General features: G+C 42.5%; 2 protein-coding genes across 2 annotated transcripts in view; one reads left to right on the forward strand and one right to left on the reverse strand.

The window, feature by feature from the left end:
• Positions 1 to 14,524, forward strand: part of LOC109910615 (rho guanine nucleotide exchange factor 12) — a 127,213-nt gene extending 112,689 nt beyond the window's left edge. Inside the window, exons 23-29 of the mRNA XM_048615346.1 lie at positions 3,223 to 3,303; positions 4,175 to 4,272; positions 5,072 to 5,320; positions 8,269 to 8,709; positions 9,032 to 9,282; positions 12,011 to 12,074; positions 12,815 to 14,524. Of these exons, the coding sequence (XP_048471303.1) occupies positions 3,223 to 3,303; positions 4,175 to 4,272; positions 5,072 to 5,320; positions 8,269 to 8,709; positions 9,032 to 9,282; positions 12,011 to 12,074; positions 12,815 to 12,825 (1,195 nt within the window). The 3' untranslated portion in view covers positions 12,826 to 14,524. The remainder of the gene's footprint in view (positions 1 to 3,222; positions 3,304 to 4,174; positions 4,273 to 5,071; positions 5,321 to 8,268; positions 8,710 to 9,031; positions 9,283 to 12,010; positions 12,075 to 12,814) is intronic.
• Positions 14,525 to 17,704: 3,180 nt separating this feature from the next.
• The window catches only part of tecta (tectorin alpha), a 117,369-nt gene continuing 112,092 nt past the window's right edge, over positions 17,705 to 22,981 (reverse strand). The window contains exons 27-31 of the mRNA XM_048615347.1: positions 22,183 to 22,431; positions 21,514 to 21,676; positions 21,069 to 21,159; positions 18,290 to 18,409; positions 17,705 to 18,064 (exon numbers count right to left, since the gene is read on the reverse strand). Of these exons, the coding sequence (XP_048471304.1) occupies positions 17,964 to 18,064; positions 18,290 to 18,409; positions 21,069 to 21,159; positions 21,514 to 21,676; positions 22,183 to 22,431 (724 nt within the window). The 3' untranslated portion in view covers positions 17,705 to 17,963. The remainder of the gene's footprint in view (positions 18,065 to 18,289; positions 18,410 to 21,068; positions 21,160 to 21,513; positions 21,677 to 22,182; positions 22,432 to 22,981) is intronic.

The raw sequence follows: 22,981 nt of genomic DNA on the forward strand, positions 1-22,981 counted from the left end.
CCAATGACTAGGGAGTCCAGAGTCAAAGGTGACAGTCTAAGGATATGTGGTAAACATTTAGGACTGAGATGAGAAATTTCTTCGCCCAGAGTAGGGAGTCGGGAATTTACTACCACAGGAAGCAGTTGAAGCTAAAACATTATCCAACTGCTCCTTGAAATCAGGTAGAGCACTTGGGGCAAAAGAATTCAAAGTTCTCAATTCAGCAATGGCCAATTTTTAGTAAGATCAGATGTGATTTGGTCAGAATGGGCTGTGAGCAGATACTTTTAGGTAAATCTGTGTCAGAACAGTGGGACACATTCAAGAAGGAAATAGGGAGCATACGGGGCCAGCATGTTCCAATAAAGACAAAAGGGTGCCACCAACAAATTCTGTGAGCCGTGTATATCAAGAGATGTACAGGATTAGACATAAAGGAAAAGGGAGGCTTAAGGCAAACACTGAGGGCTCGAAACAACAGAAGCCCCTGAGGAATATGGATGGGCGAGGAGAAACTTTAAAAGGAAATTGAGAACAAAAAAGGGGCTTGAAAGAATAATGGCAGGTAAAATAAAGGAAAATCCCAAGTATTTTACAAGTACGTTAGGGGTAAAAGGATAACTAAGTAAAGAGTAGGTGTCGTTAAGGGCCACAGTGATAATTTGTGCATGGAGTCAGCTAAGTTCACTAGTGAGAGGGACACTGTGGGTGTAGAAATCAAGGAGAAGGACTGTGATTTACTTAAACAAGTTAGCATATACTGAGAGGAGGTCCTAAGTGGTTTAGCAAGCTGAAAAGTACATAAATCTCCTGGACTGGATGAAATGTTTCCCAGGTTGTTGAGTGAGGCAAGGAAGGAAACAGCAGGGGCACTGGCAATAATTTTCAAATCCTCTGTAGCCCCAGGAGAGGTGCCAGAGGACTGGAGGACAGCCAGTATGGTACCGTTATTCAGGAAGGGAGCAAGGGATAAGCCAGGACATAACAGGCAGGTCAGTTTGAAGCAATTCTGAGGAGCAGAATTAACCTGCACTTGGAGAGGCAGGGATTAATCAAGAAAAGTCAGTATTGTTTTGTTAAGGGGAGGTTATGGCTAACCAACTAGATTGAATTTCTCAGAGGTAACCAGATGTATGGATGAGGGCAATGCTTTTGATGCAGTCTAAAGTTTTTGAGACAATATAGTCTAATTGAACTTCGGCAAGGCTTCTAATAAGGTCGCATTTGGGAGACTAATAACGAAGGTAAGAGCCCATGGAATCCAAGGAAATTTGGTTAATTGGATCCAGAATTGGCTGAGTGGCAAGAAACAGCCGGTAATGGTAAAGGGCTGTTTCTTGTGACTGGAAAGCTAAGTCAAATTGGGTTCTGCAGGGTTCAGTTTTGGGGTCCTTGTTGTTTACAAATATTTTATTAACTCGGCACCTTTGGGACCAAGCATGTGCTAGTTGATCAAATACTCCGCTTGGTTAAGAGGTCCACATAATCAATTTAAAAGGGGAGGTGATGGCCTAGTGGTATTATCATTGGACTGTTAATCCAGAGACCTAGTTAATGTTCTGGGGACCCAGGTTCGAATCCCACCGTGGCAGATGGTGGAACTTGAATTCGATAATAATCTGGAATTAAGAGTCTAATGACGATCATAAATCCATTGCCGATTGTTGGGAAAAACCCATCTGGTTCACTAATGTCTTTTAGAGAGGGAAACTGCCATCCTTACCTGGTCTAGCCTGCATGTGACTCCAGACCCACAGCAATGTGGTGGACTCTTACCTGCCCTCCAGGCATTTAGAGATGGGCAATAAATGCTGCCTGGCCAGTGACGCCCACATCCTGTAAACAAATAATGGAAAAAAACATACACTAATGAATTGCAGGAGGTATGCACATCACTGTTACGTTATTGGAGCAGAAAGGCTGACGTTTCGGGCCTAGACCCCTCATCAGAAAAGGGGGAGGGGAAGGGGGTTCTGAAATAAATAGGGAGAGAGTGGGAGGTGGATAGAAGATGGATCAGTGGGAGAGAGATCCCCTGAGGTTTGTCCGGAGGGAGGAGGGTAACTTCTTCAGGCCCTAACCCTAACCCTAACCCTATCGCACCTTGTCGACACTCCACTCACACCATTTCTATGATCTTTTGGTCTCTCTGCCTATAAATTCTGTGTGTGTGTGCATTCCTTCACTTCACCTGATGAAGGGCAGTGTTTAGAAAGCTTGTGATTTCAAATAAACCTGTTGCACTATAACTTGGTGCCATGTGATTTCTGACCTTGTCCACCCCAGTCCACCACATCATCTAAAATCCAGTAGAAACGACTCCAGTCTGCAGTCTTGGACTGTGAGGCCACAACTCAAATACTGTGTGTAGTTTTGATTTCCTTATTTAAGAAAGGATGTAAATGCAATGGAGCTGGTTCATAAGAGATTTACTAGATTGACACCAGGAATGAGCCGGTTGGCTTATGAGGAAAGATTGGACAGACTGGGGTTATTTCCACTGGATTTTGAAATTGTGACGAGTGACTTGATTGACCTGTATGAGATCCTGAATAGTCTTGACAAGGTGGAGCTGGAAGGAGAGTTTCCTTTTGTGGATCAGTCCAGACAAAATTAAAAATCCAGACAGAGCTTAGGGAGAAATCCTTTTACTCAGACGGTTGTATGTCTTTGTAACACTCTGCCTCCAAAGGCAGTCGAGGTGAGCTCGTTGAGTATTATTAAGAGCAAGGTGGTTAGATGCATGTTGGACAGAGGAATCCACCATTATTGGGGTTGATGGGAATGTTCAATTCTAAACAAACTGATCAGCCATAGATGGTGGAACACGCTTGAGGGACTGATGGCCTAATTCTGCACCTAATTTATATATTTGTGTGTAAAACTTAGTGGTACATATAGGGGCCTCTGCGAATAATGATCTTGTATGATAGAATTTACTATTGATTGAAAGTGGGGAAGTGAATCTCTTTTGCTGTAAACACTTTGTAACATTTGCAAGAAGGACTTTTAGGTGAGTGTATAAATAGTCCGAGATTTCCAAATGTTATAACTGTCGGGACAGAATCCACAGCAGCATCTAATAGAGAAGTGGATAACTACTTCAAAACTAAAAAAAATGCATGAAGCGTCAATATTTTTGGTTTGGTTTGGTTAAAGTCAATATTATTTAAGTTCAGAGTTTAAAGTGGAATTTTAAAATGCTGTTTGGTGAGTGATCTTTGCCTGTTGAATTTACAGGTGGCAGTATTTAATCACACAGACATCAGGATCAATTAAACCTCCAAGCCACCATGTGATCCCTGAGCCAGCAGTTACGGAGTAAGTAATTCAGTCTTGCTAACTTTTCAAAGATGAATTGGTAACATTTGATAAATGTGTTAGCACAATAGGCACATACAGCTATTGCCTAGCTGCTGCTGAGGACAGGGAGAATGTGTGGAGCAGGTGTATCTCAGTTTGGAGCCAAAGCTTTGTTAATGTCATGGTAACAAAGGCCAGTTGCCTTCTTGCATTCCGGAATGAGACTTGGTCCATTGACTGAGTTCTGTACAGAGTAACCAGGAACAGTTTTGTGATTTTGTAATTCTGCAATTGTGCAAAAGCAAATCTTTGGAATTAAATAGATGTTGCCAGTCAAAGCAGACTCAAACTATTTCTTACCTGAAGAATCACTGTCTGTTTCTTCGCTATTCTTAAATCTACTTCTCTTACCTCCAGAACAAATTCCTCCAGTTCTGGTCTCTTGTGCCTCCCTTCTTGTCTTCATCCCGTTGCTGGTGGTCATCCTTTCAATTATCTAGAGTCCACAATCTGGAACTTCCTCCCAGCAGAAGCATCTGTAAAGAGAAAAATAAAAGTTAATGTTTCAAGTCCAGTATCAGAACTGTTCAGTCTACAGATGCTGCCAGACCTGCTGAGTTTCTCCGGCACTTTCTGCTTTTGTTTCGGGTTTCCGTCAGCCACAGTTTTTTACTTTTATCTCTCCTGAAACACTTCAATCTCCTTCTGTTTAAAACACATCTTTCAATAAGCCTAGCGCTCCTCCAGGCCCATGTTTGCTGATTATACTGTTATGAAGTGTACAGGATGATCATTTGTCTAGGATACCTGGGAGACGGTCTTTTAAAAATGAGGCCATGATGGTACCAGATTGTTACCTAACAAATGTAATGGGCAGATATTTCCACAGGAGTGAGCAAGAAGATGAGGAGAATCTGAGCACACTGCAGCAAAGTGGATCAGGCAAAGTTTCAGGAAGAATGTTCGGCAGCAGTGAATCACCACAAGGTACCAAAATCCATCAGAGCTTAATATGTCAGTGATTAAGTATTTTGAATTGTTTGTGACAAACCCCTTAATAGCTTCAGTGTGTAGAGGAAACTGACTGAACTAATTTGTCTTGTATTTAATTGCATTGAGCCCATGAGAAAATGAATCGTCTACATTGTCACTTTTCTGAGAGCATCTCATTGTATGGTTAGTCTTCGGATTCCAAAGAATGCTATTGGAAGAAAAGGAGACGTGTAGAGACTGAGCAGCTTCTGGTTGCATATCCTTCAAACTAGAATTGATACCGATTCTTATGACATTTACTTTCTGTTCATCTGGAATCTTTCACTGAGTTCTTGCTATCAAATGCTGAGGAACCATTTGATAATTAGATTCAAGAGATTCTGGGATACCTCAATTGAATCTTGAATAGATTATTAAGAAGCTCAGGACGTTTACTGCTGTCTTTATCTAAAGTTGTTTTCTGGCTATATGATCTCTGTAAATTGATCTGTTTAGTTTACCTGGGTCATGGCCAGGTCTGTGCTGTGATAGAAAACTGGAGGTAGCAGATTGTGATTGTAGGGAGGCAAATCTCCTCATAGGAAGTATATGTGACATGAATGCACAATCGATCCTGTATATAATCTTGTTAATATCACAATTTGGTTGTTGCAGGTACCTGACCAGCATGCTACAGGATTGTGTGTGTACGTGCCTGTTTACTGAAGGCCAAACTTGCATGGTGAATGCAGGTGCAGGTTAAAGCAGAAAAAAATGTCCTACCAGTTTGAGTAATTGCCAATCTGCATTGCAGGTAAAGAAATGTTATCTGGGACTGAAGACACTCTGAATCTCTCCATGTCAAACCAGCAGAAACCTCATGTAGTCCCCTCCACGCAGGAGACAGATGAGCAGAACAAACCCACAAGGGAGTACTCCAGCCTCCGCAGATCAACTGATCAAAGGCTACCCTACAGAAACACCGAGCAACACTATTCAAACCAGGGTCGGTCTTCAGGCTCACCACTCTCCTGTTCCCGAGCAGAGATTGCACTAACAAACCGTAAGTGAACACAATACATTGTAGCCTGTGCAAATGGCAAGATGCCTCTTAGAGCCACAGCTGGGCTTTTCCAGTGCTAGTCAACACAGACAGCATTATTGTAACCTCGTTTTCAGTTATGGTTTTCAGAGAGTTCCGATCTCAGCTAGCAATCACCCACACAATAATGGTAGGATTCTGAAAAGTGTAGAGGAACAGAGCAATTATGTACGCCCACAGATCCTGAAGGTAGCAGGGGAGGCAGGTTAGATAGACAAGCGGGATACTTTCCTTTGTAATCAGAGCAATTATTCTAGAACTGTATAAACACTAATTAGTCTACAGCTAAAGTTCAGTTTCCTGTTCACCTGGTAAGGTGCGATCACATGGAGAAAGTGTAGAGGTGATTTAGTGAATGTTAGTGATTTTGAAAGATTGAATAGGTTGTCTTGGAAACAGGATGTTGAAGGGAGTTGTAGAGAAATTTGGCTTGCTGTCCTTGGAGCAGAGAAGATTGAAGTGACTTCATTGAGGTATTCAAAATTATGGGCAATCTTGACAGGGTGAAGAAGGTATTTTGTTTCCACTGGTTGGTACAATTTCAAGAGTGTCAGCAGGGGAGCTAGGAGTGAGTTGAGGAGAAACGTCCTTACTCAGATTTGATAGGATTTAGAATGTGCTTTATGAGAGAATAATGCTGGTGAATTACATACAATTTTTCAAAAGAGATCTGGATATACAGATAGGGCAGGAGAATGGGACTAGCTGGGTAGTTCTTTTATAAGACAATATTAACACAATGGATCTAATGGCCTCCTTCTGTACCATAAAATTCTATGATTCTAGAAGATGTGGGCCCTAGATTGTAGGTTGGAAGGATTTATTTCCATTAGCAGAGAGGTCAGTCACCGGGATGTTTAGTTTGAAAGTAAGTGGTCAAAGAATTAAGAGAGTGGATGGTGCGTTTTCGTCCAAAGGGTTGTGCAGTCTCAAACTCACTGCTTGAAATGGTGAGAGAACACCAGATGTCAGAGCAGAATTCAGCTATTCAGCCCACCGAGTCTGCTCCACCATTTGATCACGGCTGATATGTTTCTCAACCCCATTCTTCTGTCTTCTCCCTATAACACTTGATCCCATTACTAATCAAGAGGCTATCTAATTCTGACTTAAATACATTCAATGACTTAGCCTCCACAGCCTTCACCAACAATGAGTTCCATAGATTCACCGCCCTCTGGCTGAGGAAATTTCTCCTCACCTAACTTCTAAAGGATCGTCCCTTCACTCTGAGGCTGTGCCCTTGTGTCCTAGTCTGTCCTGCTTGTTGAAGCAACATCTCCACATCCACTCTGTCCATGCCTCTCAATACCATGTCAGTTTCAATCAGATTCCCCTCATCCTTCTAAACTCCATTGGGTACAGGGCAAGAGTCCTAAACCACTCCTCATGACAAGCTCTTCATCCCCAGGATCCTTCTTGTAAAACTCTGTACACCTCCTCCGATGCCAGTGCACGCTTCCTTAACTAGGATCATACATTCCCCACGCTATGGAAAAAGACCATTCAGCTCATCAAGTCTGCACCAACCGTCCGAAGAGCATCTCACCCAGACCCACCTGCAATACTGTAACCTCGCATTTACCATGGCTAATCCAAATAGCCTGCACATCCCTAGACAACTTGGGGCATTTAGCGTGGCCTATCTACCTAACCTGCACGTCATTGGTCTGGGAGGAAACTGGAGTACTCAGTGGAAACCCATGCAGACATAGGGAGAACATCCAAACTCCACACAGATAGTCACTGAAGAATCGAACCGGGGTCCCTGGTGCTAACCACTGAACCACAGTGCAGCCTTAAAGTTGTAAATGTACAAGCCAAACTCTCCTTCATTCCTCTGCTGAAGTATAAACCCTTTTCAGTATCTCCTACTTCCAGTTTCTTCCCTTCCTGTATTTTGTGTTCAGACTCTGGAGTGGGATTTGAACCCAGAGCCATGTGTTTCGAAGGCCAGGCTGCTACACACTGAATCACAGTGAATACTAATACAGGGCCCAAAAATGCTCACAATATTCTCTCATCAGAACCTTATACAGCGTCAGCAATACATCTCTGATCTTGTATTCTAGCCCTCTTGAAATGAAAGCTAACATTGCATTTGCCTTCCTAACAGCCAATTGAACCTACATGTTAACCTTAACAGAATCCTCATCTGGAACTCCCAAGGTCCTTCATGTTGCAAATTTCCAAAGCTTTCCCCCATTTAGAAAATAGAGTATGCCTCTCTTCCTACCTAAGTGCATAACCGCACACTTATCGCACACTGTATTCCATCTGCCACTCCTTTGCAGAAACCCTTGTTATAGTTAGAACATATTTGGGTCTAACACACTGTTACAGCCCAAGAGCTGGGCAGTAGTAGGAATAGGTCGCAGAGACCTTTTTTTTGTTGGCATTAATATAAAGGGCCTAGTGGCTTCTTCTGAGCTCTAAATTTCTTCTTTTGTGGCAAGATATTCATCTTAGCAGGAAATGGAGTGGGGAGTGACTGGCTGAGTGTTGTACCAGATGTTGTAAGATAAAGCAGTTTGTGTTCCAAGTGCTACTCCCGGTCTACTGGAGCCAGGATTATACATCAACCTTAAAACCTAAAGTTCAGGCATTGAATACTTGACTGTATAGTTGTTGAGTACTGCATGGGTAAATAGTTTTGCATCTGAAAATGCCTCTAAGTATGGTGAATATGGGGAACATGCGACCTTAGGAAGTGATGAGAGAAATTGTGTTCAGTAGATATATTTAAGGGGAGATTAAAGAAGCACTTGAAGGAGTAGCGGTTGTGCTGATTGAGAAGGTGAGTTTGGAGGAGGCTCCATTGGAGCACAGATTTCAGCATGTTCTTGGAATTAAATGGTTCTATACTGTACATTCTGAATAATTCTATGTCATTCTCTACCCCTCCAAAGTTCACACCTTGAAGCAATTGCTAACATTTAACATGCTGAATTTGGATGATGATGGCAGTGATGGAGGCTCGTTTCAGCACCTTCCAGAGGAGGACAGTTGCCTGACTTCTCCAAAGCTAGGGGCAGATGGGCCACTGGATTGTACAGTGTATTGTCAAGGTGAGATATCTGACAAGGTTCAGCAGCATCAGGTAGAATTAGACAATGAGACCCTGGAAGAAACGGAAACTCAAACAAGTCTTACTGAAAGGACTAAAATTTCTCGTCACCTTACGCTGGAGGCAGCTCACACTGAAGAGCACAATCCAGACCCTGCAACAGATGACAGCGGAGAAAGATTCTATGATGCCCCAGAAGATCATGCAGATGAACATCGGCCACAGCAGAACTGCTCCAGTCCCAACAGAGACGAGAGGCCAAAGTCACAAGCACGTGTGTCAGGTGAATATATTTGGCTACCTCCTACAGTTATTTCCAGAGAACAGTTTGGAACGTGATCATGGATTATTGTGGGGAAGGGATATCGGGGGGGGCCAGTTCTGTATTTCAAAACATTTTCCTTTGAGCTTCCCATGACACTGGTTATTTGGTCAGTAGTGTTCGTACATCACCAGTCCATTGGCTGGGATGTCTTGGTAATTCTATAGAGAGTTATACTGTTGATTAACCCGTTTAATCCGAGGCTCCTGAGCTATTCAGTAAACTCAGGTTGTCCAAAGCTTTGCTGCTCCTTATTAAAATTATCTTCATTCACCTTTAACAGGAAATTACATAACCCTGGACGGATTTCCGCAGACTGAGGGGAGCTCCGCTGATGAAACTGACATGTCAGTGATTCAGGCTGAATGTTCAGTGGATTGTACTACCCAAAGCACAGAAGCTAGGGAGGATTGCAGTGTCACTGGACCATGTCATCCAGGTGTGGAATTTGGACAGTTGCTTCCTTCGTTGGATGTACAAAATCAAATCCTTCAATTGATACAAAGCATAGAGTCTGATCTGAAACATTTAAAGGTATGACCCTTCTTGGTAAATACTTAATCAGTCACCCCGACCCTTGGTGCGATAGCATTGTCAGGCTCCTTTGATGGAACTGGTGGATTTTCTCACTTTATCACTGAGCATGAGCTGGTGTCGCTGTCAGTAGTGACATGCATAAATGTTCTTGTGTGTTTATAAACTACATTTTTTAGGAAGGAAGAGTGTTTACAAACTCCAGGTGGGGCCCTGATCAGAAGCTGAAATGGGTTCTGGTTGAAAGCTCCAGTGCTTTTTTTGATGATTAACTTTAATGCTTTTTCGTCTAGGATAGAGAAGACCAACATTTGGCTTGATAGAGATCTTATAAATTATTTAGAATGTTTAATAGGTTGAGGTGTTCTCATTGTGGTGAGACCAGAACAACGGGGATCAATATAAGTCAGTAATAAATTCAGGAGACTTTTTTTTACTTTTTTAACAGCACTGTGGTGTTCCTAGACCTCATGGGCTACAGCAGTTCAAGAACGCGGTTAGGCACCACCACCTCAAAGGCAACTAGGGATGGGTAGTAAATATATGAATAGTGAGAATGTGGAGCTCATTAGCATAGAAAGTGGTCAGAGTGAATTGTGTAGATACATTTAATGGGAAGCCAAAGAAACCCAAGGGAGAGAGAAAGGAATAAAAGGTTTTGTTGTTGGGATGCGATGAAGTTGCGTGAGGAGGATTGTGTGGACTACAAACACCAGAATGGACCTGCTAGTTTTTGCAATTATGTGCTTGCCTGTTAGCTGCTGGGAATTGCTGTGTTAACTGACAGTTGGAGATACTGAGGTACCAGAATTTCTGTAGATGTTGACTCCTTATCTTTAGGAAATGTATGATATCAACTCTGTGCAAGGGCAACCCAGAGCATTGAAACTGCACTGTTAGTCTTGCTGTATTCCTTAAATCCTATCCAGGCTCTGATACTTCCTGGGAACTGAATGGAAACTGGTGACTTGAACTTTGAAATCGAGAGTGAAGGAATCATCATTGATGCTGGGTAGAACAATCTCCCCTTGTTTAGATACCCCTTTCATATCTCTTTCTGTCTATCTGTCTCTCTTCCAGCTCTGTCTCCACCTATCTGCTCAACTCTTCCTTTCTACCCTGGTGGCTTCAGCAGCTACTAACAGGTCTGATGAAGAGTCACTGGATTCAAAATGTTAACTCTCTGCTTTCTTCCCACAGATGTTGCCAGACCTACTGAGTTTCTCCAGCAATTTCTGTTTTTGTTTCTGAATTCCAGCATCCATAATTCTTTGTTTTATTGCGGAATAATATTTTCTCCATTTTCCCTACAAATGGAGTCACACGGAGTGAGTGAGACAACGAAGGGAAGTGACATATTGCAAAGAATTACATCACATTCTGCTCCCTGTTCCAGGTGGTTAACAGACTCTGATCCAGTCCTTGATACAGAATCTCAATGGGAGGGGGAAATAATAGGATAAAAAGAGATACGTTGATGCAAATGATTGAGGATGATCATCATTTCAAAGTATTTTAGAACAATCCATAATACAAAACAACCATAGTCAATAATTTGTGAGAAAATGATGTAGTGCCAGAAAACTGGAAGATTGCTAATGTATTTTCAAAGTTAAGAATAGGTCCAACATGCCTGGGGAATTCTAGACCAGTGATCTTCAATTTGGTAAGGAAAAGGATAATGTGTACCTGGGTAAGGAAGGAAGAGCATCTGGATAAAAGGGGTGGAATGATGAATGCTCAGCATGAATTTCAAGAAGGAAAACTTTGCTTGATCAGCTTTGTTTGTTTTGTTTCACATAACGATTACAGCATCGGGGAAAAACATTTGGGCCATTGTGTCTGCAGTAGCTGTCTGAAGAAGCAGATAACCTAATGTGATTTTCCCCACCTTTTCCCTGTAATCATCTTTTTCCAACTCCCTTTTAAATCTATCAATTGAATCTGCCTCCTTTCCAGATTCAGCATTCATTGTATAGTTTTTTCCTCCTGTTGCTATTGCTTCTGTTGCCAATTACCTTAAATGTTTGCCCCCTCATTCTCAATCCCTTCACAATTATAACAGTATAACAGTTTTTTCCTACCTAGGCTGTTTACACCAGTCATGATTTTGAATATTTCAGTCAAATATTAAATTTTATAACCTCTTCTCCAGATATTGGTGAGGATGTAGAACTTTCTACCATGAGGAATGGCTGAAGTGAATGGAATAGATGTATTTAAGGGAAGTTCATTAAGCATGTGAGGGAGCAACTTGTTATTTTTTAATATTCACATGGGATGTGGCAGTTGCTGGCTGGCCAGCATTTGTTGCCCATCCCTAGCTACCCTTGAACTGAGTAGCTTGGTAGTCCATTTCAGAGGGCAGTTGAGAGTCAACTGCATTGTTTTGGGTCTGGAATCACATGTAGGCCAGACCAGGTGAGGATGGCAGAGTTCCTTCCCTGAAGTAGATTAGTGAGACAAATGGTTTTTTCTGGCAATCAACGATGGTTTCATGCTCATCAGTAGATTCTTGACTCCAGTTTTTTCTTTAACTGAATTCAAAGTCCATCATCTGCCTTTTGAACCCTGAACATTAACTGACTTTCTGGATCAATAGTCTAACGATAACACCGCTAGGCCATCACCTCCCCGTTGCAGACCGTTACGGTTGTAAATTGAAACACGCTAAGCAGCCTGTTTCTGTATATCCAGTGCAATCTTATGCATTTCTCTGTGATTTCAGGAGGTGGAGTTGGAATATTACAGTCAGCAGATCCTGGAATCAGCAGCGTCACATGAGAGAACAAGTAAGTAATCAGTTTGCACTGCACCTTCATTTTGCTGGACTAGGCGTGTTAATTTCACGAGGATTGAAATAGACTCTTCTCCAAAATGAGGGTTTCCATTTTATTGTGGAATCATGAGATTCCTTTTTGTACTTCAACCCGAAATATCTCATCATTCATGTTTTTGTCCCTATTTGCTAAGAGATTAGAAATATATAACACTCTCTCCTATTTTGTTTCAAATGTGTTGAATGCACGCATGTAAATCCCGCACATGCACTATTTAGTTTGTACTCCTCCATCTCTACAGACCTGAATTGATGCAGCAAACAGTATCATGAGAAAGCCAGAATTATATGAAAGTAATTTAGTTTAACAAATGCTATTTTGAGTTAATAATACATAAATCATTACTATGGTGAACAATCTGAAAACCAGTGCCAACAGTAACAATTGTGGATTGGTTTTAGAGAATGCTGTTGAAATAGACACAAGGGAAGGATTCACAACATGGATTTGAGGGTCGTAGTGAGAAGACCATGTCATTGAGTGGATCACCTGTGATTGGATGCTCCAGAGTTGATGAAATTTGAATCTGAATTGACTAATATTTGGTTTCTCAGGAATCCGGAGATTTAGGGAGTAGCAGAACATGAAGTTTTTATTGAAGATCAGCCTTGATCAGCTGAAATGTTGGACAGCCTCAAGGTGCTTTTTAATCAACTATTGCTTCAAATTTAAATGTTGTCTTATCTCCACAGGAGACAGTTAATGCAGTCCGTTTGGATATGGAATCGAGCCAGACTTGGTGTTGAAATGTGGGTGCTTGGATCTGATCCCTCAAAGCTCCGGTTAACTCTGGACTTTGGAGACATTTGTGGAACCAAATGTTGATTCTGTAAATGCCGCTGAGTTCTACATGTCATTTTTGGGATGGTCCTGCCAGTTACCAGTGAGCGCTGCTGGTTTCCGATGCACTGGTGAGTTCCGGAACAGTTGATATAATCGCCTTCCCTTGTGTACACGCACCTCTGTTGATTATAGAACTGATCTCACTCGCCACATGTCCAAAAACCAAATGTACAGAAATTCGGAAGAAAATCAATTTAGATTTTGAAGAAATCGAGATGTATTTATTTGTATCCACTTGCTATGATAATGCAATCTTTTTGTTATAATTTTTATTTTTGTAGTCTGCGTTGAGCTGATATGCAGACGAAGATTGAGATCTGGTCAATAAATGGAATTCAAGCTGTGGGTTCCAACACTGGGGGCAGTGAAATAGATGGAATAGGGGTGCAAGAGATTATTACACAGGGTGTGAGAGAACCACGACACAGTTGGGATGTGAGAAGGAGAGTTAAAGACTGCTGGTGTATGAGAGGATGTTGTGTTATTTACAGTTTCATAGCTGCAGCATAAATCTGAGAAGGTTAGACAGGTTTCAGAACCATCTGCATTTGCTGCTGTATCCTGATGAGCTGTAGAATCGGGGTTCTGGACCAAAGCTGCTTTATTAGCAAAACCTCCACATGGAGAGAAGCAGCAGATTAAAGAGCAGGTAATTGTTTCAGTCTAGAACGATGAACTTTAAAATCTGTCGTTTCCCTGAGCATGTGCAGTTCATTTGTACTTTAAGTGCTTGCAAACGCATTTACCTGAGACAATCTGTTCTTTTCTCAAACATCTATTTCTCACCGAGAGGGAAGTTTTGGAAAAACAAATTATTTGGTTATTAAAGGTAGACCTGGTTTCCGAAATAAAATGTTGGAAATATTAAAATCCTGGGCTTGGGCTGACCAGACTTACCTTCAAGCATTTAGAATGTCACCTCCCAAGAACAGTGAAACACACAGTAAGTGGACCTTCCTATCCATTCCTGTGCCACTTGTTTAAGAAGCTGTTTCCACAGACATGCCGTGTTTAATTATGATTTCTATTTCAGTAATTGGTCTCAGATGTGGCTATGAGGAGTAGTTTCATTGCTGAGCTGACTGTCAGCCCATAACTAAGCTGGAAGTACTGTCATGTAGTTGTTGATGTTTTGTACCAATTACAAAGTGAGCACAGAAGCAGTTAATGTGAACCTAGTGCTGGATTTCATTGTAAAGTCTGATTGAAACAATCACTTTCAGCTCTCAAACGTCAGTTACTTGACTGCATGTTCTAACTCTGCGGATTGCTCCTGACGTGTATACACATCTGGTGTAGCCCCTATTGCTGTCCTATTATATTGCCCTGCACACTACACTAACCTTGCTGCCTCCCCTAACCTATAGTTTTAAAGTTTAGAACTTTGACATATTTCATTTGTTTTTATCTAATTTTGTAAAATAGCATCTCATGTAAGATTTAGTAAAGACATTATGTTACTTGAAAAAATATAATTCTGTTTCTGGGATCTGGGTTTTAAAGAAATGTTTCATTATAATTATAATGTTGAAATATAATTAAAAAGCTTGTGGCTGAAATATTTGCTTCTATTACTTTTGCCCTTGTGTGTAGTTTGTGATTTTCCAGTCTGACCGTCTATTCTTCAAAAATGAGGCTGAGCTGGTTGGTGCCTGAATTCCACGGTCACTGAGCTGTCTGTTCTCCACATATCAACCTACCCTGGACAGCTGAGGGCCCCTCTTCCCCCATGCATCACGCCGCTGCACCTACAGGGGTAGGTGGTGGCCTAGTGGTATTATTGCTAGACTGTTAATCCAGAAACTCAGCTAATGTTATGGGAACCTGGGTTTGAATTTGAATTCCATAAAAAGAAATCTGGAATTAAGAATGTACTGATGACCATGACATAAATGTCAACTGCAGACAAAATGCAGAAACAGCTTTGTCAACTCTGCAAAGTCCTCCTCACTAACATCTTGAAGTTAGTGTCCAAATTGGGAGAGCTGCCTCAGACTAGTCAAGCAACATCCTGATATTGTCTGTAAGGTATGATTCTGTGAGTATGACTATGTCCTAGGCACCATTGCCATCCCTGGATTTGTCCTGTCTCACCAGCAAGACAGACCCAGCAGAGGTGGTATACAGTCAAGAGGGAGTTACCCTGAGAGTCCTCAACACTCACTCCGGACCCCATGAAGTCTCATGGTTTCAGCTTAAACATGGGCAAGGAAACCTCCTGCTGGTTACCACATAGCTCCCTCGCTCCCTCGCTCGCTCCCTCCCTCCCTCCCTGTTGAACAATACCTGGAGGAAACACTGAGGATGACAAGGGCACAAAATGTGATCTGGGTGGGGGATTTCAATGTCCACCACCAAGAGTGGCTCGGCTGCAGTACTACTGATCGAGCTGGTTGGGTCCTACAGGACATAACTGCTAGACTGGGTCTGCGGCAGGTGGTGAGGGAACCAACAAGAGAGAAATACATACTTGACCTCATCCTTACCAATCTGCCAGCTGCAGTTGTATCTGTCCATGACAGTATTGGTAAGAGTGACCATTGCACAGTCCCTGTGGAGACAAAGTCCTGCCTCTACATTGAGAATAACCTCCATCGTGTTGTGTGGCGAGGCACTGTGGGCCATCAACCACAGCAGAATTGTACTCCACAATCTAACCTCATGGCCTGGCGTATCCCCTACTCAACCACTGCCATCAAGCCAGGGGATCAACCCTGGTTCAATGGGGAGTGCACAAGGGCATGCCAGGAGCAGCACCAGGCATACCTGAAGAAGAGGGGTCAACCTGGTGAAGCCACCAAATAGTATGCCAATCAGCATAAGCAGCAAGTGATAGATAGAGCTAAGTGATCCCACAACTAACAGATCAGATCTAAGCTCTGCAATCCTGCCACATCCAGTCATGAATGGTGGTGGATAATTAAACAACTCACTGGAGGAGGAGGCTCCATAAATATCCCCATCTTCAATGATGGAAGAGCCCAGCACATCAGTGCAAAAGATAATTCTGTGAAAGCTTCAGCCAGAAGTGCTGAGTGGATGATCCATCTCGGCCCCCAGCATTACAGATACCAGTCTTCAGCCAATTCGATTCACTCCACGTGATATCAAGAAACAGTTGGAGGCACTGGACAATGTGGAAAATTGCCCAAGTATGTCCTCTACATAAAAAGCAGGATAAATCTAACCTGGCCAGTTACTGCTCCATCAGTCTACTCTCGATCATCAGGAAAGTGATGGAAAGTGTCATCACCAGTGCTATCAAGCAGCACCTGGTCAGTGGCGCACAGCTTGGGTTTCGCCAGGGCCACTCAGCTCCTGACCTCATTACTGCCTTGATTCAAAAATGGATAAAAGAGCTGAATTCCAGAGAGTGACAGCCCTTGACATCAAGGAGCCCCAGCAAAACTGGAATCAGGGGCAAACTCTCCGGTGGTTAGAGTCATCCCTGACACTTAGGAAGACGGCGGTGGTTGTTGGAGGTCAGTCATCTCAGCAGGAAATCCTCAGGGTGGCGTCCGAGGGCCAACCATCTTCAGCTGCTTCATCAATGACCTTCCCTCCATCATACGGGAGGATGTTCACTGATGATTCAACAGTGTTCAGCACCATTCATCACTCCTCAGACACTGAAGCAGTACATGTTCAAATGCAACAAGATCTGGACAATACCGAGGCTTGGGTTGACAAGTGGCAAGTAACATTTGTGCCACACAAATGCCAGACTATGACCATCATGAATAAAAGACAATCTAACCACAGCCTCTGACATTAAATGGTGTTACCATCACTGAATCCCCCACTATCAACATCCTGAGGATTATCATTGACGAGAAACTCAACTGGACTCACCACGTAAATATAGTGGCTACAAGAACAGGTCAGAAGCTGGGAATACTGCAGGGAGTAACTCGCTTCCTGACTCCTCAAAGCCCGTCCACCATCTACAAGCCACAAATCGGGAGTGTGATGGAATACTCCCAACTTGCCTGGATGAGTGCAGCCCCAACAATACTCGAGCTTGACACCATCCAGGACAAAGCAGCCTGCTTGATTGGCACTACATCCACTATCTATAAGATACACTGCAGAAATTCACCAAAGATCCTCAGAAAGCACCTCCCAAACCCATGACCACTTCCATCCAGAAGGACAAGTACAGCAGATAGATGGGAATACCTCCACCTTCAAGTTCCCGTCCAAGCCACTCACCATCCTGACTTGGAAATACATCACTGGTCCTTTACTGTCGCTGGATTGAAATCCTGGAATTCCCTCCCTAAGGGCATTGTGGGTCAACCCACAACAGGTGGACTGCAGTGGTTCAAGAAGGCAGTTCACTCCCACCTTCTCACCAGCCAGCGATGCCCATATCCCACAAATGAATTAGAAAAGAAGTCTCCTGATTAGTCTAAGTGCTTGGTCACAGTATTGGCTGTGATCAGTTGTTTGCCCTCTATCCAGGGAATATGAATATTGCAGGTGTTTGTGTTTTGAACCAACTAATTTTAATACGAATTTTTAAGTGAGCTGGAGTAGTATTTTCTATTGTAATTCCTGATATTTCTTTAATTCTTCAAGTCTATTTGCAGAGGAGTGGGATTCGGCCATTTGGCCACTAGTGCAGGCTCAATAAGGTCAAGGCCGATCTCCACCGTAAAGGTTGATGAAACTAAGATGGTTTAAATCAGAATGAGCCTAAATTCTAATGAAATTGTTTTTATTTTCAAGTTGATCTTCCTACACTCAGCAAAAGGCTGAAATCTTAAAACTAAGAACAGTTCAGACTACCTCCAGCTAAAGGATTGAGTTCTCATGCCTCTAAATTAATCACAAAATCCAGACCTTATGATCCTTCACTATAGTACTAATACTTAAATAAAACAAAGTTAATTCAACATAAATTCCCCAACAGTACAAAAATGCGTTGCTTCTTAAATTCTGATCAATGCCACTGTACTCCTGTTCCCAAAGTGATTGCTTCTGTCTTCACTGTTGTTACAGTTTCAGGTTTGGTGTGTTTATCAGTACCCAGCCAAACAGCTGTGTCATCACTAGAAGTGTGGGGAGAATCGCTGGCTCACTACAAGCACTTAAAGCTGCAGAGACACAAAGAAGAAATGGTTAATTTTGGATGGCAAATAGCATTAACATGTAGGTGAGGAACACACATCAGGAGCCATTGCACAAATCACATTTTGAAACCTGCCTTCGGCATTGTTGTATGTGAGCTGACCGAGCCCCGCACTGACCAACCTGCTGGTCTGGCCAAACTGATTTTGATTGTTCCAAAACTAAGAAAAATCATTTTGTTGGCAGCCTACCTTGACAGTGTTTGCCATCCCAGTGCAGAAATCCAGTGGTACAACTGCAGACTGCGTGCTCCACCTGACTCGTACAAATCTGTTCACAGCCACCGTTGTCCGTCTCACACCAATCAGCTGCTGTACAAAGAGGGAAGACATTCACAACAATGCCGTTAAACTTTTGTTAATGTCACACAGGGTCTGCAATCACCGTCTACCTCATTAGTGTTTGTATAGCACATCCAGGCACCCGAACAATACTGGAATAGTGCAGAGAGTCCTGTGAATTTCAGTGGCTCACAGGACAGACCATAAATGTGCACTGGACTTATGATATTATCAAAGTCTTCCATCTATGCCTTGACTACCTCAAGACTTGACAAGTTGAACACTCTTGGGTAGGGCTTATACAACTAATCGTGTGACCTTGTGTAGTTTGTAGAACAGAGAGATCTAGGGGTTCAGATACATAATTCTTTGAAGTTTGTGTCATATATAGACAGGATGATTAAAAAGGCATTTGGCTAACTTGCTGTCATTGCTCAGTCCTTTGAGTAAAGAAGTTGGGCAGTCATGTTGAGGTTGTACAGGACATTGGTGAGGTCTCTTCTGAAATACTGTGTCCAGTTCTGGTCGCCGAGTTATAGGAAGGATATTATTGAGCTGGAGAGGGTTGAGAAGAGATTTTTTTTTTTCTTTATTCATTCACAGGATGAGGGCGTCACTCGCTAGACATTAGTGAACCAGGTGGGTTTTTCTGACAATTGACAATGGATTCACGGTCATCATTAGATTGTTAATTCCAGATATTTATTGAATTCAAATTCCACCATCTGCCATGGTGGGATTCAAACCCGGGTCCCCAGAACATTATCTGAGTCTCTGGATTAACAGTCCAGCGATAATACCACTAAGCCATTGCCTCCCCTTACCTTGCGATCCTTACCTGGATGTTGCTGGGTGTGGAAGGTTTGAATTATAAGGAGGCTGGGACTTCTTTCATTGGACTGTAGGAGGTTGAGACGCAACCTTATAGAAGTTTATAAAATGATAAAGGGGTATAGACAGAGTTAATGGCAGTTGTGACCTTCAGGTCCAGGCCCTCAGCTCTGGAACAAAAACAGGAGTTGCTGGAAAAGCTCAGCAGGTCTGGCAGCATCTGTGAAGAAAAATCAGAGTTAACGTTTCTGGTCTGGTGACCCTTCCTCAAAACTCAGCTCTGGAAGTCTGCCTCTACCTCTTTGTTTTGAAAAGGTTCTTTAAAACCCTCCACTTTAGCCAACCTTTTGGACACTTGTTCCAATAATGGCTCATTGTGAAATTTTGTTTGTTAACAGTCCTGTGAGGGGCCTTTGGGATGTTTTACTTCAGTAAAAGCATCATGTGAATCCTCATGGTTGGGGAGGGGTTTTGACAAGGTACTTCTCAAAATGTTGTTAGAAGAGCCCACAGTGGCATAAATAGAGAATTGCTGATGGGCAAGTGGGCTAAGGGTTTTTTTTCAGGTTGGTGATCTGTGACCAGCAGGGATCAATGCTGGAACCTCAACTGTTTTCAACATCTATCACTGACTTGGAGGCAAGAAGTGATATACTGTAGTCAAATTTGCAGACAACGCAAAGGTGGAAAGCAGGTTGCGAGAGGGATACAACCAGTTTACACACAGATAGTGATTTGTTAAGTGGGCAAAAAAGTGGCAAATGAGTATAGTGTAGGAAAATGTGATGTTCATTTTGGAAAGGAGAACAAAAGAACAGACTATCATTTAAATGAAAAAATAACTCCAGAAAGCTGAAACACAAAGCTAGCACACAGAGGAAGCAGGTAATTAGGAAGGCTAATGGAATGTTGGCCCTTGTTTCAAGGAGGTTGGAGAATAGGAGTAGGGAAGTCTTACTGCAACTGTACAAGGTGTTGGTGAGACAAATCTAGAATACTGAAACCTGTTTTGGTTCCCTTATTTAAGCAAAGATATCACGTCATTGGAGGCAGCTCAGAGAATGTTCACTCAGATGGTCCCTGTATGTATGGAGGGATTCTCTTATGAGCAAAGGCCAAACAGTTTGGGATTCTCAGGAGTTTAGAAGAATGAGAAGTGATCTCATTGAAAGATACTGGATTCTTAAGGGACCTGACAGGGTAAATGCTGAGAGGATGTTTCTCATGGGAGAGTCTAGGACCAGAAGGCATAGTCTCAGAATAAGGGGTGCTGATTTAAGACTGAGATGTGGAGGAATTTCTTCTCTCAGATGGTTGTGTTTCTATGGGTCTCCTTGCTTCAGAGAGAGAGCTGACTGGCCAGAATCATTGTGCATGTTTAAGGCTGAGATAAATAGATTCTTGATCAGTCAGGGAAGCAAAGGTTACAGGGAAAAGGCATGAAAGTGGACATTAGGATCATGGCTGATCGAGCAGGCTTGAGAGGGCAAATGGTCTATTCCTGTGACAACAAGGTGCAGGGCTGGATGAACACAGCAGGTCAGGCAGCATCATAGGAGCAGAGAGGCTGACGTTTCGGGCCTAGACCCTTCATCAGAAAATTCCTGTTCCCATTTTTTATGATCTTATGGGTTTTTTGTGCAAGGTAAACCCTTTGGCCAAAGAGGCAGCAACTGTTTTGTTAACCAGCATTCTGGGTATTCTGTGACAGCCCATCCAGCACCCTCTGACCAGTTCTCTCTCTTTCTTCCTCTCCTTATTATCTTATTGCTTGCTTTTATCTGAGGAGGTTTTACACATGTAATGATGGGAGTAATCCTGGCCAATATGTGAAATGCTCAACCAGATTGAAACTAACCTCTTTTCCTGATGGGTCCAACAGACAGAATCTGCTGTTTTGTTCGTAGCCAGTCGTCATTGGAGAGCCTCCTGCTGTTTGTTGGACAAGTCTACAAGAACCAACACAGATTCAGTCAATCTACCCCAGCACCAAACCAACTGGAAGAGATGTTTATATAGCTCAGACTCTTCCGATACTATAGAGGGACAGTTTGGGTATTTGTACCAGTTTCATTATACGAGCTCTGAACAAAGGGTCTGTGTGAGCAGTTTGACATTCAGTAATCCAATCCTCACTCAGTGCATCAATTGTTGCCTAGAGTAGGTCCCGTTTGAGGAATGGACAATCTGATTGGAGGGGTTTAGTTTCAAAAGCAAACACCAGGTAAATTCTGCATAATAGTATGAATAGATTTGGAAGCTTGTTCAGTCAGAAATGCTAACAGGAGGCTGATCTTACTCACAACTCTGCAGTTATTTGTATCGGAGTTACACAGTGTCACGTCACAGTGCAGATGGACCTCCTCATAATCACCGATAAACTTGAAAACAACTAGGTGGAAACGGCAGGTGAGAGACACTCCATTCTCCTCCATCTCGATAGTGTTGTCCTTTGAGTTTGGACATCTACTCAAAGCAAGAAGGAGGAGATGCCATCATTATGGATCAGAGGGTGGGGCAATATGTAACCTACCTCCTCCCACAACCACTGGAAGCTGCAAAACACCCTTGCCCCTTGGAGGAGGGGCATTATAAACAATTACAAACAACTCCTGGGAATTTATATCAAAACTCGAGGTAATGATTGTATCAAACTAATTTCATGAGAAAATAGGGTAGACAACGAAAAGGCTGATTTCAGGGGAAATGAAATGAAGGCAGCATTATGAAATAAAAGTATTTCAGAAGATTTCTGAAGGATTGTGGGGGTGGGGGCTGGGGGCTGAGTTCTGTTTTCTGACTGAAGAGAGAGGTACCCAGTTGCACAGGATCACTTTGAGCTGCAGTGAAACAGCCCAGCAAACAGACTCCAGCTGTTTGGCAAGAATATGTGCTTGAGAATTAGGGATGGGATCTGTACTCACATCATGTGCCCATATTAAAAGAAAACCTTAGAAACAGTTCACACAAACCCTTGCTCTATTATCATGTAGCGTAGTCGATCCTTTGGATTCCGGGATGGAGTGGCCCAGCACCGGTTGATGATCAGAATTAAGTGAGTGGCATCTGCTCCCTCGACAAACACTCCAATATACAGGACATCCCGAGTTGTGAGTGTCACCTCGCCCTCTCGATATGGAAACTTGTAAGATGAATTTTTATACAGAGCCATTTTGGTGATGAAACTACCTTCTTTGGTGGGAAGAGTGAGGTTGACAACACTGCAATAAACAAGCTACATCAGTAAATAAATACCATGACGAATTTAAATCTATCTTTCCACACATACCTGGGCACAGACCCCAGCATTGAAATTTAACCATCACAGCCAGAATGTGATTAAACTAAAAACAAAATATTCAGCTGATTCTGATGAAGAGTCAATGGCCTGCTTCCCCTCCACAGAAGCTGCCTGACTTGCTGAGTATTCCCACACACTGTTCAGAAAGTTATTTCACATTTTCAGCATCTGTTGTATTTTACTTTTGTACGAAGACCTTGGATATTTTATTTGAGGAATTTACCCTCTACTGAAAGATGGAAACTTGGCCTGGATGGAGAAGTATTTGTGTGTAGCTTACCTTGGTGCTGCTAAGTCAGTGCACTAGTTTAATTGGCAAACGGTACAGTATGAAATAATTTGATTCTATAAATTACAATAAGTTGAAGATTACAATAAATGAGGTTCAATGCCTCCTGGTTTACAATTCAGTAGCAACAGTGAGATTGGATCTGTAGCTAATATTACTTCTTTGCATTGTAACCGCTAAA

Source organism: Rhincodon typus, chromosome 32 (genome assembly GCF_021869965.1).
Source record: "Rhincodon typus isolate 14 chromosome 32, sRhiTyp1.1, whole genome shotgun sequence".
Classification (NCBI taxonomy): Eukaryota; Metazoa; Chordata; class Chondrichthyes; order Orectolobiformes; family Rhincodontidae; genus Rhincodon; species Rhincodon typus.